We start from the raw sequence: 22,736 nt of genomic DNA, 5'->3' as shown, positions 1-22,736 counted from the left end.
TTTATGAGGTGCCCATGAAAGGCAGCCCAACAGCCAGGCGCTATGTAAGTGGGTTTAAGTTCCCTCTACACACAGTCCCTCTTCCCTTCAAAACTTTTTTAAGGGTCAACCGACAGGAAAACGTTGGCAGCCGCCAGGCCGGACTCCTCTGAAGTGTCGAGGACGTCGCTGTGGGCCAGGCAACGCGGACAGCGATGGTGGTGGTCTTGTGGCTGTGTTAATCCCCCCGGGATGGAGAGGCGCGCGTACCCACGGGGCTTCCCTAGGCCGGAGGGCGTCCCCGCAGGAGAGGGATCTCCTCGCCAGCGGGTGGACGGCGGCCGCTTCCACAGCCCCGCTGTCCCTCCTCCCGTCGAGCCGTGAGGTGGCGGGCGGTGCTCGGCGCTGTCCCGCCGCCCCTCCTCCCCGCGGGCAGCCGCTCTCCCGCCTGCCGCCGCCGCCTCCTCTTCTGCCCTGCAACGGCCTCCGTTCCGTCCCGGCCCGCCCCGCCCGGCCCTTCGCGCTGCCGGAGCGTCAGCGGGAATTTCCAGCCAGGAAGTGCGGCGGGCCGGGGGGCAGGGGTGGAGGCGAGGCGGGCTGGCGGCCGCACAGGCCGGTGCCGCTCGGCTGCCCTCGCCGGCGGGCTAGACGGACGGACAGGGAGGGACGGACGGACGGGGAAAGTCCGCGCGGAGCCAGGGCGCGGGCGGCGCCGGCGGCGTCACGCCGGTTACATGGCGCGGTGCTGAGGGACGCGCGGTCGGGACCCGCCAGCGGCAGACGACAACGAGGAGGAGGAGGAGCCCTGCCCTGCCCCGGGTGAGCCTCAGGCGGCCCCTGACCCGCGCTCGCCGCCTTCTCTCTCCCCTTGCTTTACCTCGGCGCCCGTTCGCCACTGCGGCCCGACGCGGAGCGAGACCGGGGTGGGAGCGGAGAGCGGCTGCGCCCGGCTGGGGATGGTGCTGGGAGGGGGGCAGCCGCCGTGGAGGGCGGGGGGAGCGTGGCGGCCATCCGCGGGTGAGGTTTGCCGGCGAGAAGCCGCTCGCCTGTGACCTCGGCGCGGGCGCGGACCCCCCCGCCGAAGCGCCCGGAGGGGCGGCCGCGGTGGGCGAGAGGGAGAAGGCGGGCGGCCGGTGCCGGGCGGCAGGGCTCGGGGGCTGGCGGCGGCGGGGGGCCGGGTGTCGTGCCGGGTGCGGAGCTTCTGAAGGAGGGGCGATTGCCGCCTTGCTTTCCTTTCTGCTGCGGGTTTGAAAAATGGCATTCTTGTTAGCGCACGGACCGCCCCGCGCCCCGTCGGGCTTTTATTTCTTTAAGCACGCAGTAAGCCTTCTTGCTGATGCATTATAGGGGCCTTCCTTCCTAGCTGGGAAGGGATGTCAAGTGAAATGAGAAAGTTCGAAAGCCCAGCTAACGCTGACTGTATGTATAGTGGGTGCTGGTAGGCAAAGGGGGTGCTGCTTTTTATGCTTTTGGTTTCGAAGGTGACATATGTGCTTAACCTGAGCCGCTCGGTTTGGGGTGCCTGTCCTCTCTAGGCGCCGGCTGGCCTCGAAAACACAGGGGGTCACCGTGCAAACGGAGGTTTGCTGCTGGGGACTTTTGGTGTCCTGGGCTTGGGTGGGACCTGCCGAGTGTCACCGAGGCTGCTTTCAAAGGCAGTAAATAGTGAGTTCTTTAAAGGCGATTTAGTACTAAGTGATGACACTGAAAAGTCCTCACCGTGACAGGGAATATTATTGGAGTGATCGTTTTGGTACATTTGACCTTAAACCAAGAATAATCAACTTTTCGTCGTCGCAGTTGTTTGGTTTTTTTTTTTTACATGTTGATGCTTTCTGCTTTGATGGTAACTTCGATAAAGAAGCACTCTTGACTTATTATATGTGAATGTAAAATGGGGTATTTCTGAACTGTGGTACAGATGAGCTCTGTGTTATTTGGCCGTTACAGTAACGCAGCGTACTGCTATGTGATTTCATTCAAATAAGTAACTGTGAGTGCCTGTAAGCATTTGCAGAATAAGGCTTTGTAGGCAAGGGATCATCATAACTTCGGTGCTGCATTTCAACTCTGTTTTAAAATGCTCAAAATCTTTGCCAAAGAATAACATTTCAAAAGAAATACAGCTCTTTTTTAAAATGGTTTTAAAGCGCCGATCACATTTGACATGTTTTGCACTTCAGAAGTCCTCTTTTTATTTATTCTGTTCACAGACGAAATTAGTACTAAGTGGATGAATTCTCTGCCATATCACCTTGTGCCATACATGCTGTAAAGTGCTAAACTGCCACTGTCAAGCTCACGGAACAGAGTTAAAAACACAGCTTTTTGTTTTTATTGGCATCCAGAGTCTCTGGGCTATGTACTGTGAAGTATCGGCTTTTGAAATAGTACTTCAGTGGAAGCATTTTTATTCTTTCAAAAGGGAATGTAGCTGCCCATTCTAGGAAAACATTAATCAAGACGTCAGCCTAAGACGTCATCCTGTCTGCAGTGTTTTGTAATCTACAGAAACAACTACAGTTTAACTGAGAAAACGAAAGGAAAAAGCAGCCTGTAACTATGCAGGGGCAGATCCTCTGTTCTGTAAACTTCCCTGCCTCAAGAATTTAACTGGCACTTAGGCTGAAATATTATTGTCAGGTTCTGCCACAGAGTGTGGCGATTTCAAGGAAACTCAGTGCTGAAATATGTGCAAGATCTGTTAAATAATCTAATTTGAAATATTAAACAGAAGGGAAAAGACTTTTTTTTTCTACCCTTTGTCCCTTTTTTAAAGAAAGAAGTGTCAATCAGTGGTAGAGTCATCAAAAAATTAAGTTATTTTCTCATGCAAGTGGTGAATGCACTTTAAGTCGAGTTAAGGTTAGAAAACTGAGAACCGGTTTCGTGTCATGTTGTGTGTTTTTAAAAAATAATCTTGTAGCAGATAAACTTCCTACCTGTAGGCGCTTAGTTCAGTCAGCACCTTACAAATGTTTTTGTAGTATGTAGTTTGATATCAGAAAAGTTTACTGCGGGAAAAAAAAGTATGAGTGTGCAGGGGGGGATAGCAAGGGAATCTTGGGAGAGGGTGAGATGGTGGAAAGCAGACAGTGATACTTCATCTATGTGCACATTCTAAAATTTCCTACTTCATTTATTGAAAAATAGCAATCTAATTGTTTCTCTGTTATTATGTATTTGACTTTTAAAACCAATTTTAATAATAAATTTAAATATAATTATTTCATTGAGCTGGCATTATTTGACTTCAGTAATGGATACCTACAAATATCACTGATGCAAATTTGCTTATTAATAGATTTTTGAGGTTTTCATGTAAACAATACTCCTTCTTTTCATCATTACCTTTTCCCAAAGTCTTCCCATGCCACTGGCTCATGAATGCATGCAAACTCCAGAAGTAACTGCAGTTAGGAATTCGTGTTACCGTGCTTATTGCTGAACCTGGAAGGACAGGAACCAAGTCTGAAGGCCTGTCAGTCTTTACTATGAAGGATGCTCGATGCCGACTAGAAAGTTGAAGTCTCTCTGAGTAGTTATATGCATACAAAGTAAATGCTGTTTTGGAGTTGCAAAGATACATTGAAAGACAGTATATTTTTTTACTGACTTACATCTGGCCTTCTGATGAAGCTAGTGGTGAGAAAATTCCACGAACTTTGGAGATTCTGGTTAATTACTCTGTTTTTTTTCATAGATTGCTTCAAAATATGCTCACTAAAATCCTCTCGCCTTTCAGTGCTGTGAATGCTTGCCAACTCTAAAATCAGAAGTATGTCTTAAAGTTTTTACTCATTTCCCTAAGCAACTAATGAAAACTCTAAGTTAGTTTAATTTTTTTTTCCCCCAGCATGTTGATAGCTTTTCTTTGGTTGTCAGACACAAAATAACACAGCTATTATAAAACAAAGAGAAAAGAATATTTCAGGCAAATAATGAAAAATAAATTCCTGATCTTGGTCACTTAGCTCCGACACAGATATTTTAGAAGTGGAAGTTGTAATTTGATGTCCTTTAAATAAGCTCTGAACCTTCTATAAAGTTCTACATCGATAAGATCATAATTAAGTTTGTCATTAACTGTGCCCTTAGGTCAGTCAGGCACTAAGTTTGCATCTAATTTTGAGCATGGAAATAATTCAGTGACTCTTCTTCAGTGTTTTCCTTTAAACATATATATTTTGCTGAAGCACTGTTGACAGTTTCAGAACTAAGGCCTTAAAAGATGTTTCAAATTATTCTAGTCTCAAGGTAAAAATCCTTTGTTCAGGATTTAGGTGGAGCTGACAGACCACGTGTGGGGAGGAAGCTACTATTGCTCCTACTAGCATTTTTTCTCCCTTTCAACTTCTGTGTTCTTTTGAAAGGCTGTGCCAAATATTTTTTTTTTCTTAATTTAAAATGCAGAATTAGCTAAACTAAAATACCTCTGTATTTGATTGCGTTCTCCAAGCAAACTGTACTGGTGTCAACAGATCAAGAGCAAAGCAGGTCTGAATTGTGTGACCTTGTTGTTTTGGGTGGGTTTTTTTTATTTGTTTCTTTTAAAGATCATAATCCTATCTGTTTAAACACAGACAGATATTAACACATGTGGCTAAAATACAGTGTAGTTACTAGGGTTGTTTTGCTGTGTTGAACCTCAGTATTTTTACACATACTTAGCATTATACATACACCAGAGTATGTTTGCTGTATATTTGAATACTGTTTATTCGTTTGGTTTACGTTGCTTTGAATGTGTTTTAACAAAAACATTCTAATTTTATTGTAACAATATCCTGAAAAAACAGTTTATACGTTTATGGCATCTTAGTATTTCCTCTTGTCATACTAGTTCACTACTTTGACATTTGGGAAAGGAATAAAACACAAAATTCTGTTTGTAAAGATACTTAAAGCAACCACTCAGGTAGTCCAGTTACTCTTTGCCAAGTGAATTTCCTCTTGCTATGAATTTTTCTTCATATTTAGTAGTTATCTGATGTAATAAATTTAAGTCTAAATTTCCTATAATAATTCTGCACACAACAATTCTAACTCGGAGCATCGCACTTCTGAAATCTCTTTAATACTTGTGATTTATTTAATCTCTGAAATGTTTCACAATTTTTGTATTATTGTCCAATAATGCATCTGCTCATGAGTGAAAATATTTGAAAGTTTTAACTTAAATAGCTTTTTAATTTTAAAAATACACAGACTGAACTCCCAGGTCCCACCCAACAGGAAATAATAAGCAGGCTTAATTAATAACAAGAAGAGGCAATTCGTGTTGTTGTATTAGAAAAACAAACAGCGTCATTTAGGGTTATGTAGTAGTATCGCAGCTGCAACAGTCTACGGATGAGGAAAAAGTCTGCAGAGGAAAGTAGTATCTTTGATAAAAATGCCTTTGCACAAACCTTTTCTCACTTGTATACTGAGAAATTATACTCAAATCTTTATTCAGAGATTACATGTCTTTGTAGCAGCTGAAGGAAAGTAAAAAAATACAGCTTCTGTATGCCGCTTTTGCGGAAATTGAGCATTGTTGAGTTTTATACTGAGAATAGAGTTTCCTTAAAACAGCCCCCTACCCCCCCGCCAAGAGTCAAAGTCATAGAGGGGAGAAGAAATACTAGTAAACTTTTAACATCTGAAGTCACATGTCAAATTTCATGTCTGTTTCATTACTGAGTTATAATCCCTAACAAAAAACATAGTTGATAGGGCTCCTTGTCAACTTGAGCGAGTTAGCGATCACTCCTCATGGTTTTTTAAATGCTTTTTCTTTCCTGTTGCTGCGTAAGAGGCCTATGCCAATAATGTGAGTGAAAGTATGCATGATGTTCCTTTAATATTTTCGTTCTACTTACCTTGTATAGTTCAGAATACCATAGCTGTTTATTTTGAATAATCCAGGGATTTGCTGTATGTAGCACATTTTTTTCTTTTATTTTACAAAGAAAAACTCTGTGTGTGTATAGCTTGCATTTTCCCAATTTTTCCAGACTCTGCATCAGGACAGTGTTCCTCTAAATGATAAATACTTGGTCCAGTCTTAACCTTTGCCTGGGGACTTCAGAAACAGTATAACTTACTTAAGTGGATGCCATCAAAATGAGTAGTTTGAGAACAACATAAATAAAATAACCACTGGTAAAATCCTTTCTGTGTTAAGATTTTCCTTGATTAGCGTTTGGGAAGGGGATGTCTCTCTTTTCCCTCTCCAGGATATTTTCTTCTGCAGTAGCTTCATTAATGGCAACAGTAATGGAAGTACAAGGAGTTGGTAGCTAACAGCTGTTGGAGTTTAGCTGTGTAGACCTGCTGTAAGCCGTTTTGGACAATATATGTTCAAAATGCCAGCAACTGCTTGGACTCCTGCCTGTACAATATTCCCACTGTTGTTACATCGCTTTTAACAAAAATGGGATTTGTTTCTCTTAAGAAAAGCATCTTTAATTCAGCCTTAAAAAAACTGAAGTGGTTAGAAGGACATGCACAGCTTAAACTGAGGGTTGTCCATGTAAATTCTGTAGGTTTATGATCCAGCTTGTGTGTCCTCTGAAGCGTCGGGAGACATAAGCCTGTGTATTTGTATGGCCTGCTGTTTTGTGCAGGGGTAGAAAAGAGCAGTCCTCAAACTTCCTTTTACCCTCCCTGTGGTTCTCTGAGAATATATTCTGCACCAAAGGTTTTTGCTCTGGAGATGTACTCCCAGTATTTTGGGAAAAATAACTGGGTTACAAGGGAAATGAAGTGCTGGATGAAGTTGAGAAGGGGTGGCCGGAGCTAAGGTGAAAAGGCCAGTCATTGATAGGGGTGGGCAGCATCCTGACTTGAAGGCACTGCAGTGATGAAGGCGTGAGACTAAATGTCTCGGATCAGCATTTCTGTTCTGTCAGAGCAGCCTGCTTTGTCCTGTAGCCAAAATCATCTCAGCAGCCCATGTCCTGCTCCCAGACCTTGCCCAGCAACTCGTACTGTCTATTGCACAATACATTTCCCAGCATCTCCATTTGGGAAATGCTGATCTCTTACAATTGTCTCTATACAGATTATGTTTTGCAAAGGGTAGAAAAGTGAGGCTCAAGGGTAGATAGTCGTCACTAACAGAAGTAAACAATACCAGGTAAAATACGTTGTAGAGGCTGTACAGTACAATACTTACTCTTTCTATGTCAGTATTTCATGGTTGCTACAGGATTTCAGAGAACTTGATGCCGTTCCTAAAAACATAGTTCTCTGCGATTAGTCAGTCTGCCATGTTTTATAGCCCCGATGTAGCAAAAATATACTTACAATATAATATATAAAACACAAATGTCTTTGCCTCCATTTCATCCTTATTACTTTTTATTTTTAATAAGGAAAATAAACAGGCATAATCACAGTGAATTCATTACTTTCATTCAGTGTTCAGTTAAAGCTTAGTTTTAACAGGTAAATTCCAATGAAAGTCAAGGTAAACAGAAAAAATACTCTGCTAGAAGACTTGCAGAAAGAACTGTGCTTTCGATACGTCAAGCTGGCTGGAGTGTAGTTGTTGAGTTTCTCATCTTGAGGCTTGCTTCCTGAATCCCAGCCTTGACAGGTGAGAAGAGGTTGATGTAAAATGTCTCATGAAGTAAGAGACAGATGTTCTTCAATATAGAAACATATTTAATCCATCAGACTTATTCCAGTTCACAAGTATAATGAACTCTGGGTAATAAAGATCATGATTCACTAATTTACATATCTTCAGTATACCTTTTACAGAATATGCCTTAATTGCTATCCTGTTAAACTGATCTGTCCTATAACCAAACCTTCTTCCATAAAATATTAGTCTGTCCTGAACTAAATCTTTATACTGAACTAAATAAAAAATAATGGACAAGTTTTAGAAACGATGAGTTGATTTTTTGTATTTTAAAACACAATGGCAGGCAGGTACCCTGATGCTAGTTCTTTGCATTCATTTTCTGAGGAAATAATGGGCATTCTGTCACATCCCTTTTTATGCTTTTGTTTTTTGTTTGGTTGGCTCAAAGTACCCAAAGTTTCTAAAAGAAGAGTGGCTGATAAGAGTTTGTACCAGGTATCACCTTTTATGATGAGGCAGGTCTTTGTGGGGTAAAGAATTTGTTAATACTGTTCATCCTTCGTTTTTCCAAACTGATTTTAAAAAAATGTATTTATATTCAGAGAAGATAGATTACAAGTAGAGTCTGCTCACCACGTCTCTTTTTGAAGGCCTGGGAAAGGAAGTGTATGTCATGTTTTGGTTTTATTTTTTTTCCTGGTCCTATATGAAATGTTAGCTTCATCAGTAAGCATACTGGTATACTTTGAAACATGGATAGATTTGGGGTACTAAAGCTCAAGTTTGTTTTGTTGTTTGTTTTTTTTTTTTGGGGGGGGGGGGGGGGCGATTATTGTTCAACTAGGGTAATATTAAAATTATTTTATTTCACGCTTGGATGAATAAGGCATCTTCCTAATTTGTTAGTATATACACTGTTCAAGTTTTTAGCCAAACCAGTATGAGAACAAAGGTAGAAAGAAAAAGAATTAAGTCTTAGTTTTTTAAAAGGCATGCAGCTTCTGGGTGAGATGTCTGTAAATGTTTTCTGAAATAACTGGACTATTAGTATTTGAATCCAACATTAAAGCTTGTTTCGTCCCAGATGATGAACTTTGCATTGGGTTATGCTTGTCTGTAGAAAGGTAACAGGAGGAAGTCCCATTCTCTGTTTGTAGGTATTGGAGTGGATACTGGTATTAAAGAGAAAAATGGGTTTACCTCATTTTTAAAAATCAGGCTGGAAAGTTGAAGAGGAACAGTAGAGGGAAGGATCTGTACTCCAAAAAAAATCAGGGGCCTAACAATGGTTGGTTAGAGACACCTATCTTTGTTTTTTAAAAGGTAGGTAGCAGGAGAGAGATCTGAAATAAAATGACCAACGTAAACAGAAATGAGGATTCGTGTTCCCGGATGAGAGCATTCCTACATTAATTATGTTGTTTCCATTTTAAATGGCTGATCCTTTTGAAGCTTTAAAACAAATATTCAGCTTACAATAAATGAACTCGTGTTCTTCCAGCTGTGCCTACTTGTACCTGCCATTATTTGTTTTTTAAGGAGGAGTAGTGATGTGCCATTATGTTTCCTTGGTTGGTTGGTGCAACCCCATTGTCTTCCATGTGTGCATATGTAGATATATCTTCCTAGGTTTTTTCTTTCTCTCCTTTTTTAACCTTTTTCACAGGGGCAACTGGCCTGCTATGGGGAGAAAGGAATGCTGCACCAATATGCATATGTACACTCATACACACTTATAGTCCCTCAGCAGGCACAGCTGTGTGGTTTTGGACAGGTTTAACTGGATTTTACCTTTTCCCATTATGCTAGGAGCTGAATGGCGTTCCTTCACCCGCCTTTGAATTTTCACACTAAAACATACTGTGAGTTGAAATGTTTAGTTTCCTGTGCACCATTATCTGAAAGACTTTAGACGATCTCCAGGGGTGGGGACTGTCGTGGTTGGTTGTGGTCTGCAGGTGTAGGGGTATTTTTTAATTGTAGATGCAAGTTTGCAGTACGGTTTGTGGGAATTGGAGATTATGTGGGAAGCAGGCATATATGGTAACACAAACTTCCACAAAGCAATTTTAATCCCAGTCATCTTCAAATGAGAGAGAGGCGGTTTTGACCTGACTTCTCTAAGACGCTTATAGCAGCAAATACAGCTTGGATAAAAACAATCTCTGCCCCAAAATAATACAGCTCATGTAAAGAGAGAATGAACAAAGCTACTCGTGGTAGATGCTAATCTTGCACTGAACGCGTGTAGGAAAGGTGCTTAGAAACTCAAGCAATGACGGAAGAGGCCAATTAAAAGTCATACGATTAATGCTAGGGTCTGTTTTTCTGTAAATGCCTATTCGTTTTTTAATCATATTATTGATGGATTTGTCCCAGTTTTCTTGTAAAAAGAGGATGCTTAGTTGTTAACTGAGTAAATCCTAAGCAAACAAATTCTATTTTGGAGGTAGGGTTTCAGGAACATTTTTGTCATTTTTTTGGTTTTGAGAGGGGACAAAACATACACTGAAGCTGAGAGTGTTTTCAGTCCTTTAGAGGGGTAATTTTAAACCGCTGGGTTAATTTTTGTCTAGGCCCTGAAAAGGTAATCAAGTGTCAGTTTACATACACAAAGGCATATGTTTGCCCATCTAAATCATAGTGTGTTTATAATAAACTGGCTTAGCATTCAAGCCAGAGAGAATGTCTTTAACATCTTCCCAAACACTGCAGCTGACTCCTGAACACAAAAGATCTCAAGTAAGAGACACCTGTGCTTTTGGTGCAAGAGAGATTGTGGTTAATACCTGGTTAGAAATTCATTAGTACATACCTACCTGGGTAGTATGTGGGTAGTTACCTTGCTGCTTCTGAGTGTAATGTTCATCTTTAATGGCTGCTGTTTTGCTCTCATGACATTCTTCATCGCATCAGCCAAAAAGCCAGATAGGACCAGTTTGATCAGGCAAAACTGAAGGACTGATTCAGGTAGATGTAGGTTTTATTTCTGTATGGATTCTAATTTTGATATCAAAGTACTATAACTGAAAAGTTTTCAGAAATACTGCCTCTGCAGTATTTTTCCACTTTGTTGAAGTCATGTACTGTAGAATTGTAAATGTGGCCAGGAAGCATAGCAGGTGTGAGAACTGCCCTTCTCCCACAGAGTTCTGCTGGAGTGAGACTGATACAGTATGAGAAACTAGAATAGGGCAAAGATGATGGAACATGCTGTTATGCTGTTAAATGTATCCTATTGGGCTTACAGAAGAAGCTGTGAGATGCTTTGAAAGTTTTGCAAAGAAATATACATTTAGCAAACAGGCAAGCGGTCATGTTCTATTTATATTAGCTCCTCAGAATCTTTTTTTTTTGCCTGAAGAAGCATATATACCATGTTATCTGGGTACTTTAGGTATTTTGTAACATTATTTTGCACATGTGACTCAAGTAGTAAGTGATTAAATATGAGAGATCACAAAACAAGGCTTTTAAGACCAGGTTTTTTAATTCTGTTTATGCAGAAGAAATCTGGCATTTGCACTCACAGTTACCTAATCAGTGTGCATCAGCAGGGTGGGTATTTTCTGACACTTCCTGAAAAATGTTGGCTGTTGAGGTCTTCAGATTGTTTTCTGTAATACCTACACCTTTCACTGGGAAGTGTCGGCCAAAAACCTAGATTACAGTTATTTCAGAAACTTTTCAGTTGGTGATGAGGGTTATATGCTTTCTATGGAATGGAATGTCAAATAAAAACATCCTAGTAAAGTTTGTTGTATGATGAAGGTTTTGTTATGTGTTGTATGTTGACTTTTTTCTGTAAAGATTGATAATAACAATAGTAAATTACTAATGAAAATAATGTTTCGCAGAATGTGCCTGTCAGATAATGTGATTGACTGGTATTTTCTATATTGCTGAAATCCTGATGTATTAGGTGGAGAACAGCCCAGGTGACTGTGGCTGCTTGTTATATCTATTATTAATTTTTGGCTGAAGTCTTATGACCAGTTATTTGATACTTGCTCAAATACTACAAATAAATATTATCTAGTAGATATATCTCTCTAAAATTGAATTACAAACAGGTGGGTACTTTTTATTTTCTAGGTTAAAAAATAATTTTATCTTCATGGACCTCTTTTTCCTGGAAGTCGTCTGGGTATTAAGTGTCTCCTATTTCTCCATTTAAAATTTTCTTTCATTTTCTACTAGTGTGGGATGGGTCTTTGGATGGAATGGGGTATTAGTGTGGATGGGTCTGTAGATACGTTGTCTTTGGAGCTTGTTAACAAGCTGAGTTGAGCCTCCACAAAGTGAAGTGCACCGGAGTATTCCAATTTTGGTTTTGGTATTTGACTTTCTAGTTCCTGTAGAGGTACACGGTGACTCAGTTTTTCTTTTTCTCTGGTTTACTGATCACTTGTCACTCTCTTTCATAGGGCAGTAGGTTTTCACAGTTTGCTTTGCTTTGCTGGAAAACATGGCTCATGTCGTTGTGGTGGAATACGAGGGCCAGTGACATGTTCCTGTCTTCTGTTAGTTATTAGCCTTATTTAAAGTGTCTGCTTGCATGCAAACATGAGTCTCTTGAAAGAGTCACTAAAGTTATTTTCACATATTCCCTTGGAGAGCCTTTTTTTAGTAGGATCAAGTGAAATTGTAATTCTTTCAGTAGCGTCTACATGAAAGGAAGTAACACTAATCTTATATAATACACCTAATAAATTCCTAAGAAAATTTCCATGCTCTGCTACTGGCCCCAGGAAAACTAAGCCAGGCTAACCTTTCCCAGTGTTCAGCATTTACATGGAGACCTGTGAGAGAGGATTAGGTATGTTGTACATCCATAACTGTAATCGCCAGCACTGAGTTGTTGTGGGTGCCAAGCACTTGTGGACCTCTGGAAATAAAGGTGTGCAAAATTAGTCAGTGTTTGACTCCAGTTTTTGTTTGAGGAAAACGTATTGGATGTTCTTTCCCAGGCATCTTTATCTTGCATTTAGTAAATACTTCACAGGAAAACCATTAGGGTTCATTCATGAATGCTCAGAAGTCTTTTTATTGTATAAAAATGCAGAGTCCTGCTTTTGCCTAAACACTAATGGCAGAATAGTCAGAGCAAAGACAGAAACAAATCTAGCTGTAGCCTATCCTGTCCTTAGCCTGCCCCTTGCAAATACTCAGGAGTTTTAAGAGTATTTTAGAGATCATTAACATTATGAGTAAAATAAGACGGGTCAGAGATGGGGCTTTTAACTAGCATTTTTCAAGTTTCTCTATTGCTGTACATTGGAAAAAATTAGAGTTCTGATCATGTGTTTGTGTTTCAGGACTTAAAATGGCAGGAGAAGATTCCTATATTATGGGAGTGTCTGATCCCCAAGTAAGTGGATTTGTGTATTTTCAATATCCCTGTAATCTCTCCTAGCTCTCTGCTGTGGCTTCCTCTCACATTGTCCTGTCATTTCCTAGGCTTAACGACATGGAGATATGAAAGCATTCTAGCTATTGGCAGAAATCAGGTTTAGGGAAATCTAGGGTTTTTTTCTCTAAGGTGTTTTTTATGTGACCTTTGAAGTGCCTTGCCACTAGTGAAATGGCTGAAATGAAAAGGAAAGCTAGGCCTGCTGAAAAATACTCGGTTTTATGCCCTGTCTGCCTGTGACACTTGCTCTGAAATGTCTTCTGCGGTGGACATTGGACTTTATCTGAAAATTAAACCCCTTATGCCCTAAAAGTCCCCTTTGTATCATGTTTTATGAAATCTGCATTGGCATTGATGACTAAAATGTTCCTTCACTCACACAGATCAGTAGGCTTAGCTCTTCAGAAGCTCTTCCTGATCTCATTAGGTCATTTCATGATTCATTTGAATTGTGAGACTGGTGCTTGAGTAAAAAGTTTGAGTGAAGAACAGATAATTTCTACTCACTTTAACTTCCAAAAATAAACTATTTTCTTCTTCTTTATGCTTGCTTCACTTTGGAAGAAGATATATTCATACCTGACAACAATTACAGTGAGCTAAGACATGTCAGTGCTCAAAAAAACCACAAAAATTTAAAAAACCAAAACAAAACAAACAAAGAAAACCAACAAATTTTAACCTGGGTTTACTGTTTTCTAGCTTTAGAGCTTGTAAATACATTTACGTAAGGAATGTAGTCTGGTGGGGTTTAATCAGAAAAGTGGAAATGAAAACTCACAGGCTTTCAGTAAGGCCTTGGGCAAGACATCTAGGGTCAAATTTTCAGCATTTACCATGTAAGCTCTTTGGAATATGTAGTTAGTGCATGTAAGCAAAATGCGTGCTTAGAAACTGCAGAGTTCAGTGAAGTCCCATGATACTGGTGCAACTTGGTCAGTACTATCAGCTTTGCTTGCACTGCTGCTGTCAGCAACAATAAAATAGATACAAAATGTTTACGTACTGCACCGAGGTGTTTGTAGTCTCAATATTTGCAGAGAACTTTGAAATTCTTTACTGATAGATGCTTTATGAAATTATGTATATATTAGTAACAAAGACTATATTTTCTTTCAATATAGATGTTTGCAATGGATCAGTTAATGGGAATGAACGCATTATTTAATACAAATTACATCACTTCAGATTTACCACTACGAACAGGTAGGAATGGTTTCTCCTTGATTGTGCTGTTTTCCTGCTGTTTCTTCCAGGTTTTTTTTTTTTTTGTGAAGTTCTTTTCAGAGGCTTTTTTGTTTGTGCTCTGGTATTTCATAATACTAGATCCCAAAGTTGTCAGCTAGACTTTTTATTACACCCTTATGAATCTCTATCTTACCCTCATGAAACTTTCAACAGTGAGGCAAATCTGATTTTCTTTTGGCTTGTACAGAAACTGGAAGTTCAATTTGTTAAATGGTTTGACTGACCAAAAAGAGCTTTGAGTGACCTGTTTTTATAAATTATTTTGCATTTTTTTCTACATTGGCATCTCCAGTGACCTACGTGTTTGCATTGCCAGTTTGCAGAGTGCAACGTGTACTTTTTTCTTTTGAACAGTGTTTCATTTGTTGTACTAATTCTTCGGGTGCTTGTTTTTCACTAATAAAATGTAAAGTGTATTCAACTTCCTGTATCATTCAAATCTGTTTTTCCTTCTTGATCACTTCTCTGTTTCCTGTAAAGTGACAGTCTGGTATTAAAAGTACCTGACAATTTCCTGAATAATAACACTAGTTTGGAAGTTCAGAGTCAAATTTTGCAAGTAACTGCTGCAAATAAGCAAATAGTATTCTGCAAAGGTCTGATATGCAGCTCTTCCACTATGGTTCCAGAACAGGAATATCAAATAGGAGTGTGTTGTATCTCAGCCAGAACTAGCTGCTAGGTCAACCTTGGCCTGGTTTTGCATTTGAATATCTTTAGAAGTATTGCTTCTTGCTTGAATTTAGAAAATTCTGTTTCTCCTGCTTAGTTTATTAGAATAGCTGATGTGAAAGGAGGAAGGAAATAATATTTTTCTTAATATTTATCTCCAGTAGTATATCTCCAATATAGCTATTAATGTCTTTTAACAGGACAACTTTCTGTTATTGATCTGTTTGTTGTATCAGGATGTGGCTGGTATTTTCTGTATAGTAGATTGCTTTCTTGTTGAAAATGCAAATTGCTTTTGTTTGCAATATTTGATACACTTGACAGCAGTGAAGGTGTGAAGGGTAAAATGAAAAAAGCTATTTGCTTTTTACTTCATAGGTAAAATTCTACCCTAAAGTAACAATCAATGCTGGTTTAAAAATAAAAATTAAGGCATGCTTACTGTTTCAGTGTGTCCTGGTTTAAATCATACTTAGGTTTTCTTGACTGAATAGTAACGAGGGAGAATCAAGAAACACATATGGTACAGATAATTTTGTTTAAAGATAAAATCTTCTGATGAGCAAAGCTCTTGACAAACGTGGACAAGCATCCAACAAATTTATGTTGCAATCATTTGTTTGCAGTGTGTTTTTATTAAGGCGGATAAAATTGTTCAGTAAGGTTCATCTGTGTAGGGTTAAAGGGCTTGTGCAGTGTATACCAAGGGCTTTTTTCACTGTTCTCACAGAGTTTCTGTGGAACAAATAAGGTTATTGGAATTTTGATTTCTCCATAATGCTGTCTTACACATACCTTTTAAGCTTACTCTGTACTCCTCATGCCAGACTCATTCCATAGAAATTATTCAGATATATAAAACTGATTTTTAGATATCTATGTCCTGTCTAAACTAGAAAACAGCTGTTTTTAAAACCATGTGGGGGAGTCAAGAATTCACTGACTTCTGGAGTCACAGAAAACTCTTGCTGGGCTAAGTCTAGCTCTATCCTTAATTTTGCAAAATTGCTTAGAAAAGGCGGGGGTTTTTTAATGGCACTGCTCTTGTCTAAAGCTGCACTATAGGTGGCAAGTTCCCTGTGTACAAAATGGGATTTAATAAAGGATCATGGATTTCAGGTTATCACAAACAAAATGCTAATCATAAGTTATAGAAAAAGTTGATCGATCATTTCAATGCCATCTGACATCTGATGCCATAGTGATTTTGTTTCTTGAGTAGTATCACTATAATGCTTACTTCCTCCCCTGCTTGAAACTATGGTCATTAATGTGGACTAGCTATTCAGTTATGAGGTAATATAATAATTTATATATTATGCTTTAGTTGTTTCCAAGAAGAAAGTAATGATTCCTTTCTACACAGCAAGGCCAGTTAAAAATTCATGTGGGATTTTTCCAAAAGTTCTTCCAGCCAACATACTGATAGGGTGAAATAAGTGTTCTAAAAAGGTCTTTCCTCTAGGACAGGTGGATGATTTAAACATAAAGAACCAAAGATGTTAATTGTTGCTCTTGATTTGGTATGGTGCCTACTTTGAATCTGTGCGTTCATAAACGCACAATGTCAGACTTACTACACTGGCAGGCAGGTTTAATATGTAACTATGGATTGCCATATCGTGCCAGCATAGCTGAATCAACAAATAGCTAGGGAGTTTGGGGATTTGCTGATGATAGATGTTCTGCTGTTATGTTAATATTTACAGTAAGAGTAGAAAACCTTTGAGACATCAGGACAAGGATTTTCTCAATCAGGTTGTCCATGCTCAAGTGTCTTTGCTTCTTTTTCTCTCTTATGTATGTCAGTTTTAAGTAAAAATGAGGCTTGGTTATTTTGGCTCTAAAGCTGTAGTAGATAGTTCTGTAGTTCAAGTTCTACATTTACATCTAAATCAAGAAAGAGAAGTAGTCTCTGTGTGCCTTTATTGACAAAAGGATGGGTCTATAAAAAGTGCCATAACAGTGCAAACTGCAGGACTGAGCTGTGTGTTTAAAACACCTCGAGCAGGAAGGGCAGTATGTCATGAAGTCAGCCTGTTTGGCTTGTTGGGAAGTGTCCTGCCTTTGAGACTTAGGTACTAATTCTCAGTGATGTTGGGGATGGAGGGAACATTATCCATGGCATGTATTTAGGTGGTGTAAAAGCAGATATGCATCAGTGTGATGTCCACTGTGTAGTGGGGGGACAAAGCAATACCTTAAATTGGAGAGGAAACAGGCAGAGCTCTGAGCAAAGCGTTTTATAACTCTGGATGTTCCTTACTTCCTCCTGATCATACAAGGCCATCTACAACTACACAACGGAGCAATCTGTGTACAGGTTAGAGGTGGTTTGGGGAACTGATTAATTGTTTTGTTTTTTAGGGGCTCTGGTCTAACTAGCTGTTGGCATTGAGGTGTTGTGTGTTTTTTTTAATTGCAGTCTAAACCTGTGAAGCTGAAGCAGGGCTATCAGCAGCTGTACACTATTGTCTGGAGGCTGCTAAAGTTATGTTTTTCTGATATTTTTTTAACCCCCTTTGCCCAACCCTCTGTGATGCTTGCTGTTGAGAAATGAAAGGGGGGAAAGAAGGTGCTTACAAAAAATTTATTTCATACTTTTTCAGAGAGAAGTAATGTTAGGAAGAGATTCAAGGAAGCCTGACTGTCACCAAAAATTAGATGAGTGTTCATTTTCCCTGTCCCGTAGCAGTGGCCCTAATCCTCGGAAGCATGAGCAGACTTGCATACTGCTTCTGGTGTTTTTTCTAGATCTTCTGTGCTTGTATTTTGAAGAGTGAACGGAGGGAAGGGAGAGGTTAAGCGAAGCCCATGAGCTGCTTGATATAAACATCATGCTTTGAAGGCTGCAGAGCTGAGATGCAAGAGAGTGTTCCTGTGCGGGTGAATCCCTGAGGGGGAGGACTTAAAAATGCTACAACAGGCCTTCAGGAAGGATAAGACACTAGATCTAGAGCCTGAGCTTTTAGCAGCAAGGTACCACTGCTGGGATGGATACAAGAGGGTTGGTGTTGGATTTAACAGTCAAGACCTGGAGGCTATGAGTGTTTTCATCCACATCCGCAGAGCAAACCAGCACACAATTACCAGCGTGAGGTGCCTGTTCTGGGGGACCTGCTAACAGACAGGAGGTGAGGGGGGGACTTGACCACAGCTGGTTGCAGGTTAAATTGAATGGCTTCAGGTACTAGGGAAGCTGTTAGATAAAGGACACCACTGGTCCTACAGTGCTGCCAGGCTTGCAGGGATATCCCACCTACCTCACAGGTCCTTTTTTTCTTGACTTTGCTGTGATGGGAAGAAGGAACCCAGAGGAGCCTAAGATGGATGCTCCTTTGGGAAGTGTGTGTGCAGGGTGAGGCCTGTCAAGAGGACGAAAGAATGCAAGTGGTGGGAGTGTCAGGATGGAGGAGGGCCTCTGACTCAGGCAGGAAGGAAAATGAAGAAATGTAGCAGTTGAAGAAGACGTGGGGAAGTGGGACTGTGACTCAGGCTAGAGGGGAGGCAGTGGGATGCGAGTTGGTCTGTGGCAACTGAGGTGAGAAAACAGAAAAGGAAGCACTGAAGCATACCCAGGATGTGGCAGTCTGCACCAAACCCCCTCCAGGCTGGAGGACTGCATGTTTTAGTTGCAGTTCTTAGCCCTCCTGACTGCAGCAGTGCCAGGCAAATCCTGAGGAGTGCTCGTGTCAAAACTTGGCTCTTGGCAACTGTGAGAGTCTTGCTTGTGTAGAGGCCGGCTCCATGACTGTATGCTGCTTCAGCCTCTCTGTAGGGCAAAAGTAGAAATTAAGCTATGCGTTAAGTAGCGTTCCTTCTCGTGATTGTTTAATACTTAAAAGGGGTTAAGCAAGTACTTGAAGCAAGCAACTTTCCAGCCTAGAACAGAGGTGCAAAAGATCATTGCAAATCTCATCATTATTAGTTCCTCTTACAAGGTGCACATCTTCAGGTTCCTGCTGTCTGCTTAGACCAGATGTGCCTACTAATAGAAACAAAATATTTAAAACTTCCCTGTGCAAAACACTAAACATCTTTTATTTTCCCCATGGGAAAGGGTGAGAGAGAAAGAAGGAACCACACATAACCAATGTTAGGCTGTCTAATGTACTTTTGGAAAGTATTCAGAATTTAGTGAAGACAGCTGTATGAGACCTTTCACTAAGTAAAATCTTTCTATAAGAAAGTCAAAATAACATGCCATTTATGCTTGGAAGTTACCTTGAATATTGCTGCTTTATTTTTAAATAGCATTGCAGATGTAATTAAGTGCCTTCTCTGTGCTGTTACTTGGATGTGGTTCAGATGCTACACCAGAGAATTACTTAGTCATTGTAAAAAAGAAAATGTTCAGTCACAAAACCCAAAGGTTAAAATAAGACCTCACAAAACTGTGTCTTAAATACACTGGTATATGATTTGTGTAATCCGGATTAATGATAACAGGCATCTAACTTGTCTTTGTATGTTTACACTGCACCTTTTTTGCACTTCCCTAGTATTAGTATGTAAGATACTTTGATTTTTTTGTATCAGTATATTTGTATGCTTTTTATAAGCTTTTTTCCAAGGGGACGTAAGAACCACAGTCCTAATTTTTCAATTTTCCTGAGTTTTCCACGAGTGCCATGAAAAATGAAACCATTTCAGCAGTATGAAGAATTCCCCGTGAGCTTTCCAATATGCTAATATAGTGTATATCCCTCTCTTAAGAGTTTGAATTTCCTTATGCTGAGGAAAAGTTGGAACCTGGGTCTGCTGCATCCTGGGGGACTGCTGTTGGATAAAAGAGTGCTTCCTTTTCTGGCTAAGAGAAAGCAGTAGTATTTTGTGCCGATACTAACCCAGCGTATATGCCTTGAAAACTAATTCTTAAGGGGAGAACAGCCAAAGAACAATTACTTGACAGATCCTGCCCTGGAGGCTTGGTTGAAAGTTGATCTACACAGTTGTATTTTAGGTGCATTATTTCTGCCAGTGCCTAGCAGATACAAGGCATCTGGATTGTTGAAGTATAAAATTTTAGATGCCTAAAGCATGAGGAGGGTTAGAGGTCTGTGAACAGAAGTCTTAAATTTAAGTGCTGATGTAATGCTTAAACCCAACTCTACTCATCTTGACTCCATGTTACAGACAAAAACTAAAACATAAAACCACACCAAAGCTAAATATTACTCTATGTCTTTTAAAGTTTCTGAAGTCCAAACTGGTTTTCATGCTTTCTAATGTAAGATGATGTGTATATGGTCTTGAGTCAATTGTTTTGCATGACTTCAAGATTTTAATTGTAGCAGTGTGCACTTTTTTCACAGGAATAGTGTTGGACTTTGGAAATAAGTGATCTTTATATGTGAAATTGTCATGATTGACATTTGCAATATAACTTTGGCATGAAGCTAATTCGGCTGCTGAGTCAGCTAACTTCAACAGCAAAATACTAATTCCGTGTATTAGCATTTTTATCAACTTTTCGTTTTGAGAGAAGATCCGTGCTGACTAAAGACATGAAGGTCTGTTTTATTAGAGTGAAGTTGTATTGAGGAGCTGAGAAGGGTGCATGTAGTAATTCTGCAAACTATAAATTAATGAATCCTCTGCTATTTTTAACTATCTGTGAACATTAGGCCTATTGGCAAATTAAAGTTGATGCAAGTATGTGGTTCTGTGCGGAAGCCAAGTACTACCTAGTTGAGGTAGCTGGATGGCGTGGTACTTGCAGATGGTGCAGTTGTTCGGAGGCAGATCTCACGTGGGTGTTGGCAGGGCATGGTATGCTTTGCATGCTTGCAGGCTCTGCCACATAGCTGTGACTTGTCTGCTTTGGAGGTTTCACATGTCCCAGTGAGCTTGCTTGATTCCTTAGCATTAATACCTTTAATAGAGTGTAAGTGATGATACATAATTCCAACAGGAATATAGCTGGCAAAATACTCTGTAGGTATTCACAGTGAACCTGTCATGTGGAATCTGCTTTGATAACAATTGGATTTTTAGCGCTGAAATCCGAATCGTCTTCTCTGCTTAGCAAGAGGCAGGGAAGAAATCATACCTCTCGGAACCGTCGTTTTCAGACTTGGAAGTGGCTTCCATTTTAAGAGGTATTTGACAGCCACCCACTGAGAGAGCTTTCCATCCCGATATAAATAATCTAAACAGTCAGAGTTGGAGCTAAGCTTTCATCAGGTGATGAATTCCTAACTCTGGTGGCACTGAGTTTTCACAGGATTTAGGGCTTGCTCAAGGGCTATTTAAACTGGTGAATTTTGAATATTAATTTAGCCACTGTTCAGAGGGTGGTGCAAGACTGAAAGTTGTTTAAGGAAGCTTTCTTTGAAAGACACAAATAGGGTTTTAATAGAACATAATCCTATGTATTGGCATCATGCTCAAAGATGGATCTCTATAGAGTCTGCATCAGTAGTCAAATAGTGTATTCAGTGTTTTTAGAGGCACAGCAGAACAGTATGTTTTAAAATGTATCTGAAATTATTAAAAGAATGTAAATTGTTTTGTATCCTCAATTCCAGGGTTTTTTTTTAAAGCAGTTCTGACTGTTAGGGCACGTTGAGACAGTGTAAATTCCTCCTATATTCTCATACCTCAGAACTTCCCATTGGCTGTCTCTAGACTTTCAAAAGCACCTATTCAGTAGGAAGCCCTAGGGCCAAAAGCTTGTGAGCATAGTATTTGGAGCCCAAGGGGTTTAAATACAGAAGTTAACCTTAGCTCAGGAAGGCCAGGCTGCTTGTCAGTGGCAAGGGGAAGATCTTGTTCTTACTCACCCTTGTGAGTCTCAACTGACTGATCAGAGTTGCCCATTTAGGCCCTCTGAGCTAAAATTAACTTTTTGAGTTAATCCTTCTTTTCTTACTCCACTGGTCTTACAGAACATTGGAAATTACAGGCTGCCAAGTGATTAAATTATTTATTAAAATTTAAGTTCTGAAGATGCTTAGGTGCTTTCAGAAATTTATCTCAAGACATTCAAGGACATCAATTTTATGCCTGCAACTTATATGCCATAGTAATAGAAATATAATTTCTATTATGACTTTTCTTTCTTTTATGTTAGCAGATGGACCATATCTTCAAATCATAGAACAGCCAAAACAGGTAAGAACAGTACATTTTGAAAATCTTTGAGGTAACTGTGTCACTGTATTTAGATTTGAATAAAATTATGACTTAAGATGAGGAAAAAATGAACATTGAAGAACTTGAACTCTCATAACAAATGTGGCACTTAACCATGAACAGTTTTTCCTCTCACTTTTGTAGTTAATCGTTTCCTGTTTTGTTCTGTTTTCATCTTTGTGTCTCTCTGGAAGTGTCATAAAACAAAAAAAAAAAAACAACCATCCAAACCTCAGGCTTTTGAAAAAATGTCTTGCTAAATATAGACTCTTCATCTTAAAAGTGACTCTTACAGTACCCCAGTATTTTGAAACATAAATGATTAGACCAAACACGGAAGATTTTTAGAATTTGTTTCATGTTTCTTGAAACACATGAAAGAAAAAATGAAAATCTTTCATTCTGTTCCCAAGTTACAGGAACTTTTGACTTGTGCTTTGTCATTGTAAAGAAATCCTGTTGTCCTTTGAGATGCTTTTTGCCACAGTTGGCTGTTTTGAATAATCCAAGAAAAATGAAGATAAATGCTTGAATATAACTTTTTTTTTTTGTGACTGTATAGCAGACACTCACTCAAACTGATCTGACAGTATGAAAGTCATTCCAATGCACTGGTTAGTGCATACAACTGATGTACAAAGTAATTGCTGGGTGAAGATACCCCTGAAGTATGCCAGAGTATTGTTCCCCTTTATTTGCTGGCATCAG

At 39.8% G+C, this 22,736-nt stretch overlaps 1 protein-coding gene across 3 annotated transcripts in view; it reads left to right on the top strand.

Annotated features, from left to right (window-relative positions):
* The first annotated feature begins 559 nt into the window (after positions 1-559).
* Positions 560-22,736, top strand: part of NFKB1 (nuclear factor kappa B subunit 1) — a 58,906-nt gene continuing 36,729 nt past the window's right edge. Inside the window, exons 1-4 of one of the 3 annotated variants that reach the window (XM_075090737.1) lie at positions 560-798; positions 12,877-12,929; positions 14,096-14,177; positions 21,967-22,007. In XM_075090737.1, the coding sequence (XP_074946838.1) occupies positions 12,885-12,929; positions 14,096-14,177; positions 21,967-22,007 (168 nt within the window). In that variant the 5' untranslated portion in view covers positions 560-798; positions 12,877-12,884. Of the gene's footprint in view, positions 799-883; positions 903-12,876; positions 12,930-14,095; positions 14,178-21,966; positions 22,008-22,736 lie in introns of those variants that run through there. The other 2 variants (XM_075090739.1, XM_075090738.1) reach the window with 2 other exon arrangements.

The sequence above is a fragment of the Phalacrocorax aristotelis genome, chromosome 4, assembly GCF_949628215.1.
Source record: "Phalacrocorax aristotelis chromosome 4, bGulAri2.1, whole genome shotgun sequence".
Lineage (NCBI taxonomy): Eukaryota > Metazoa > Chordata > Aves > Suliformes > Phalacrocoracidae > Phalacrocorax > Phalacrocorax aristotelis.
Note: the sequence above shows the minus strand (reverse complement) of the source record. Positions and strands in the feature narration are given on the sequence as shown.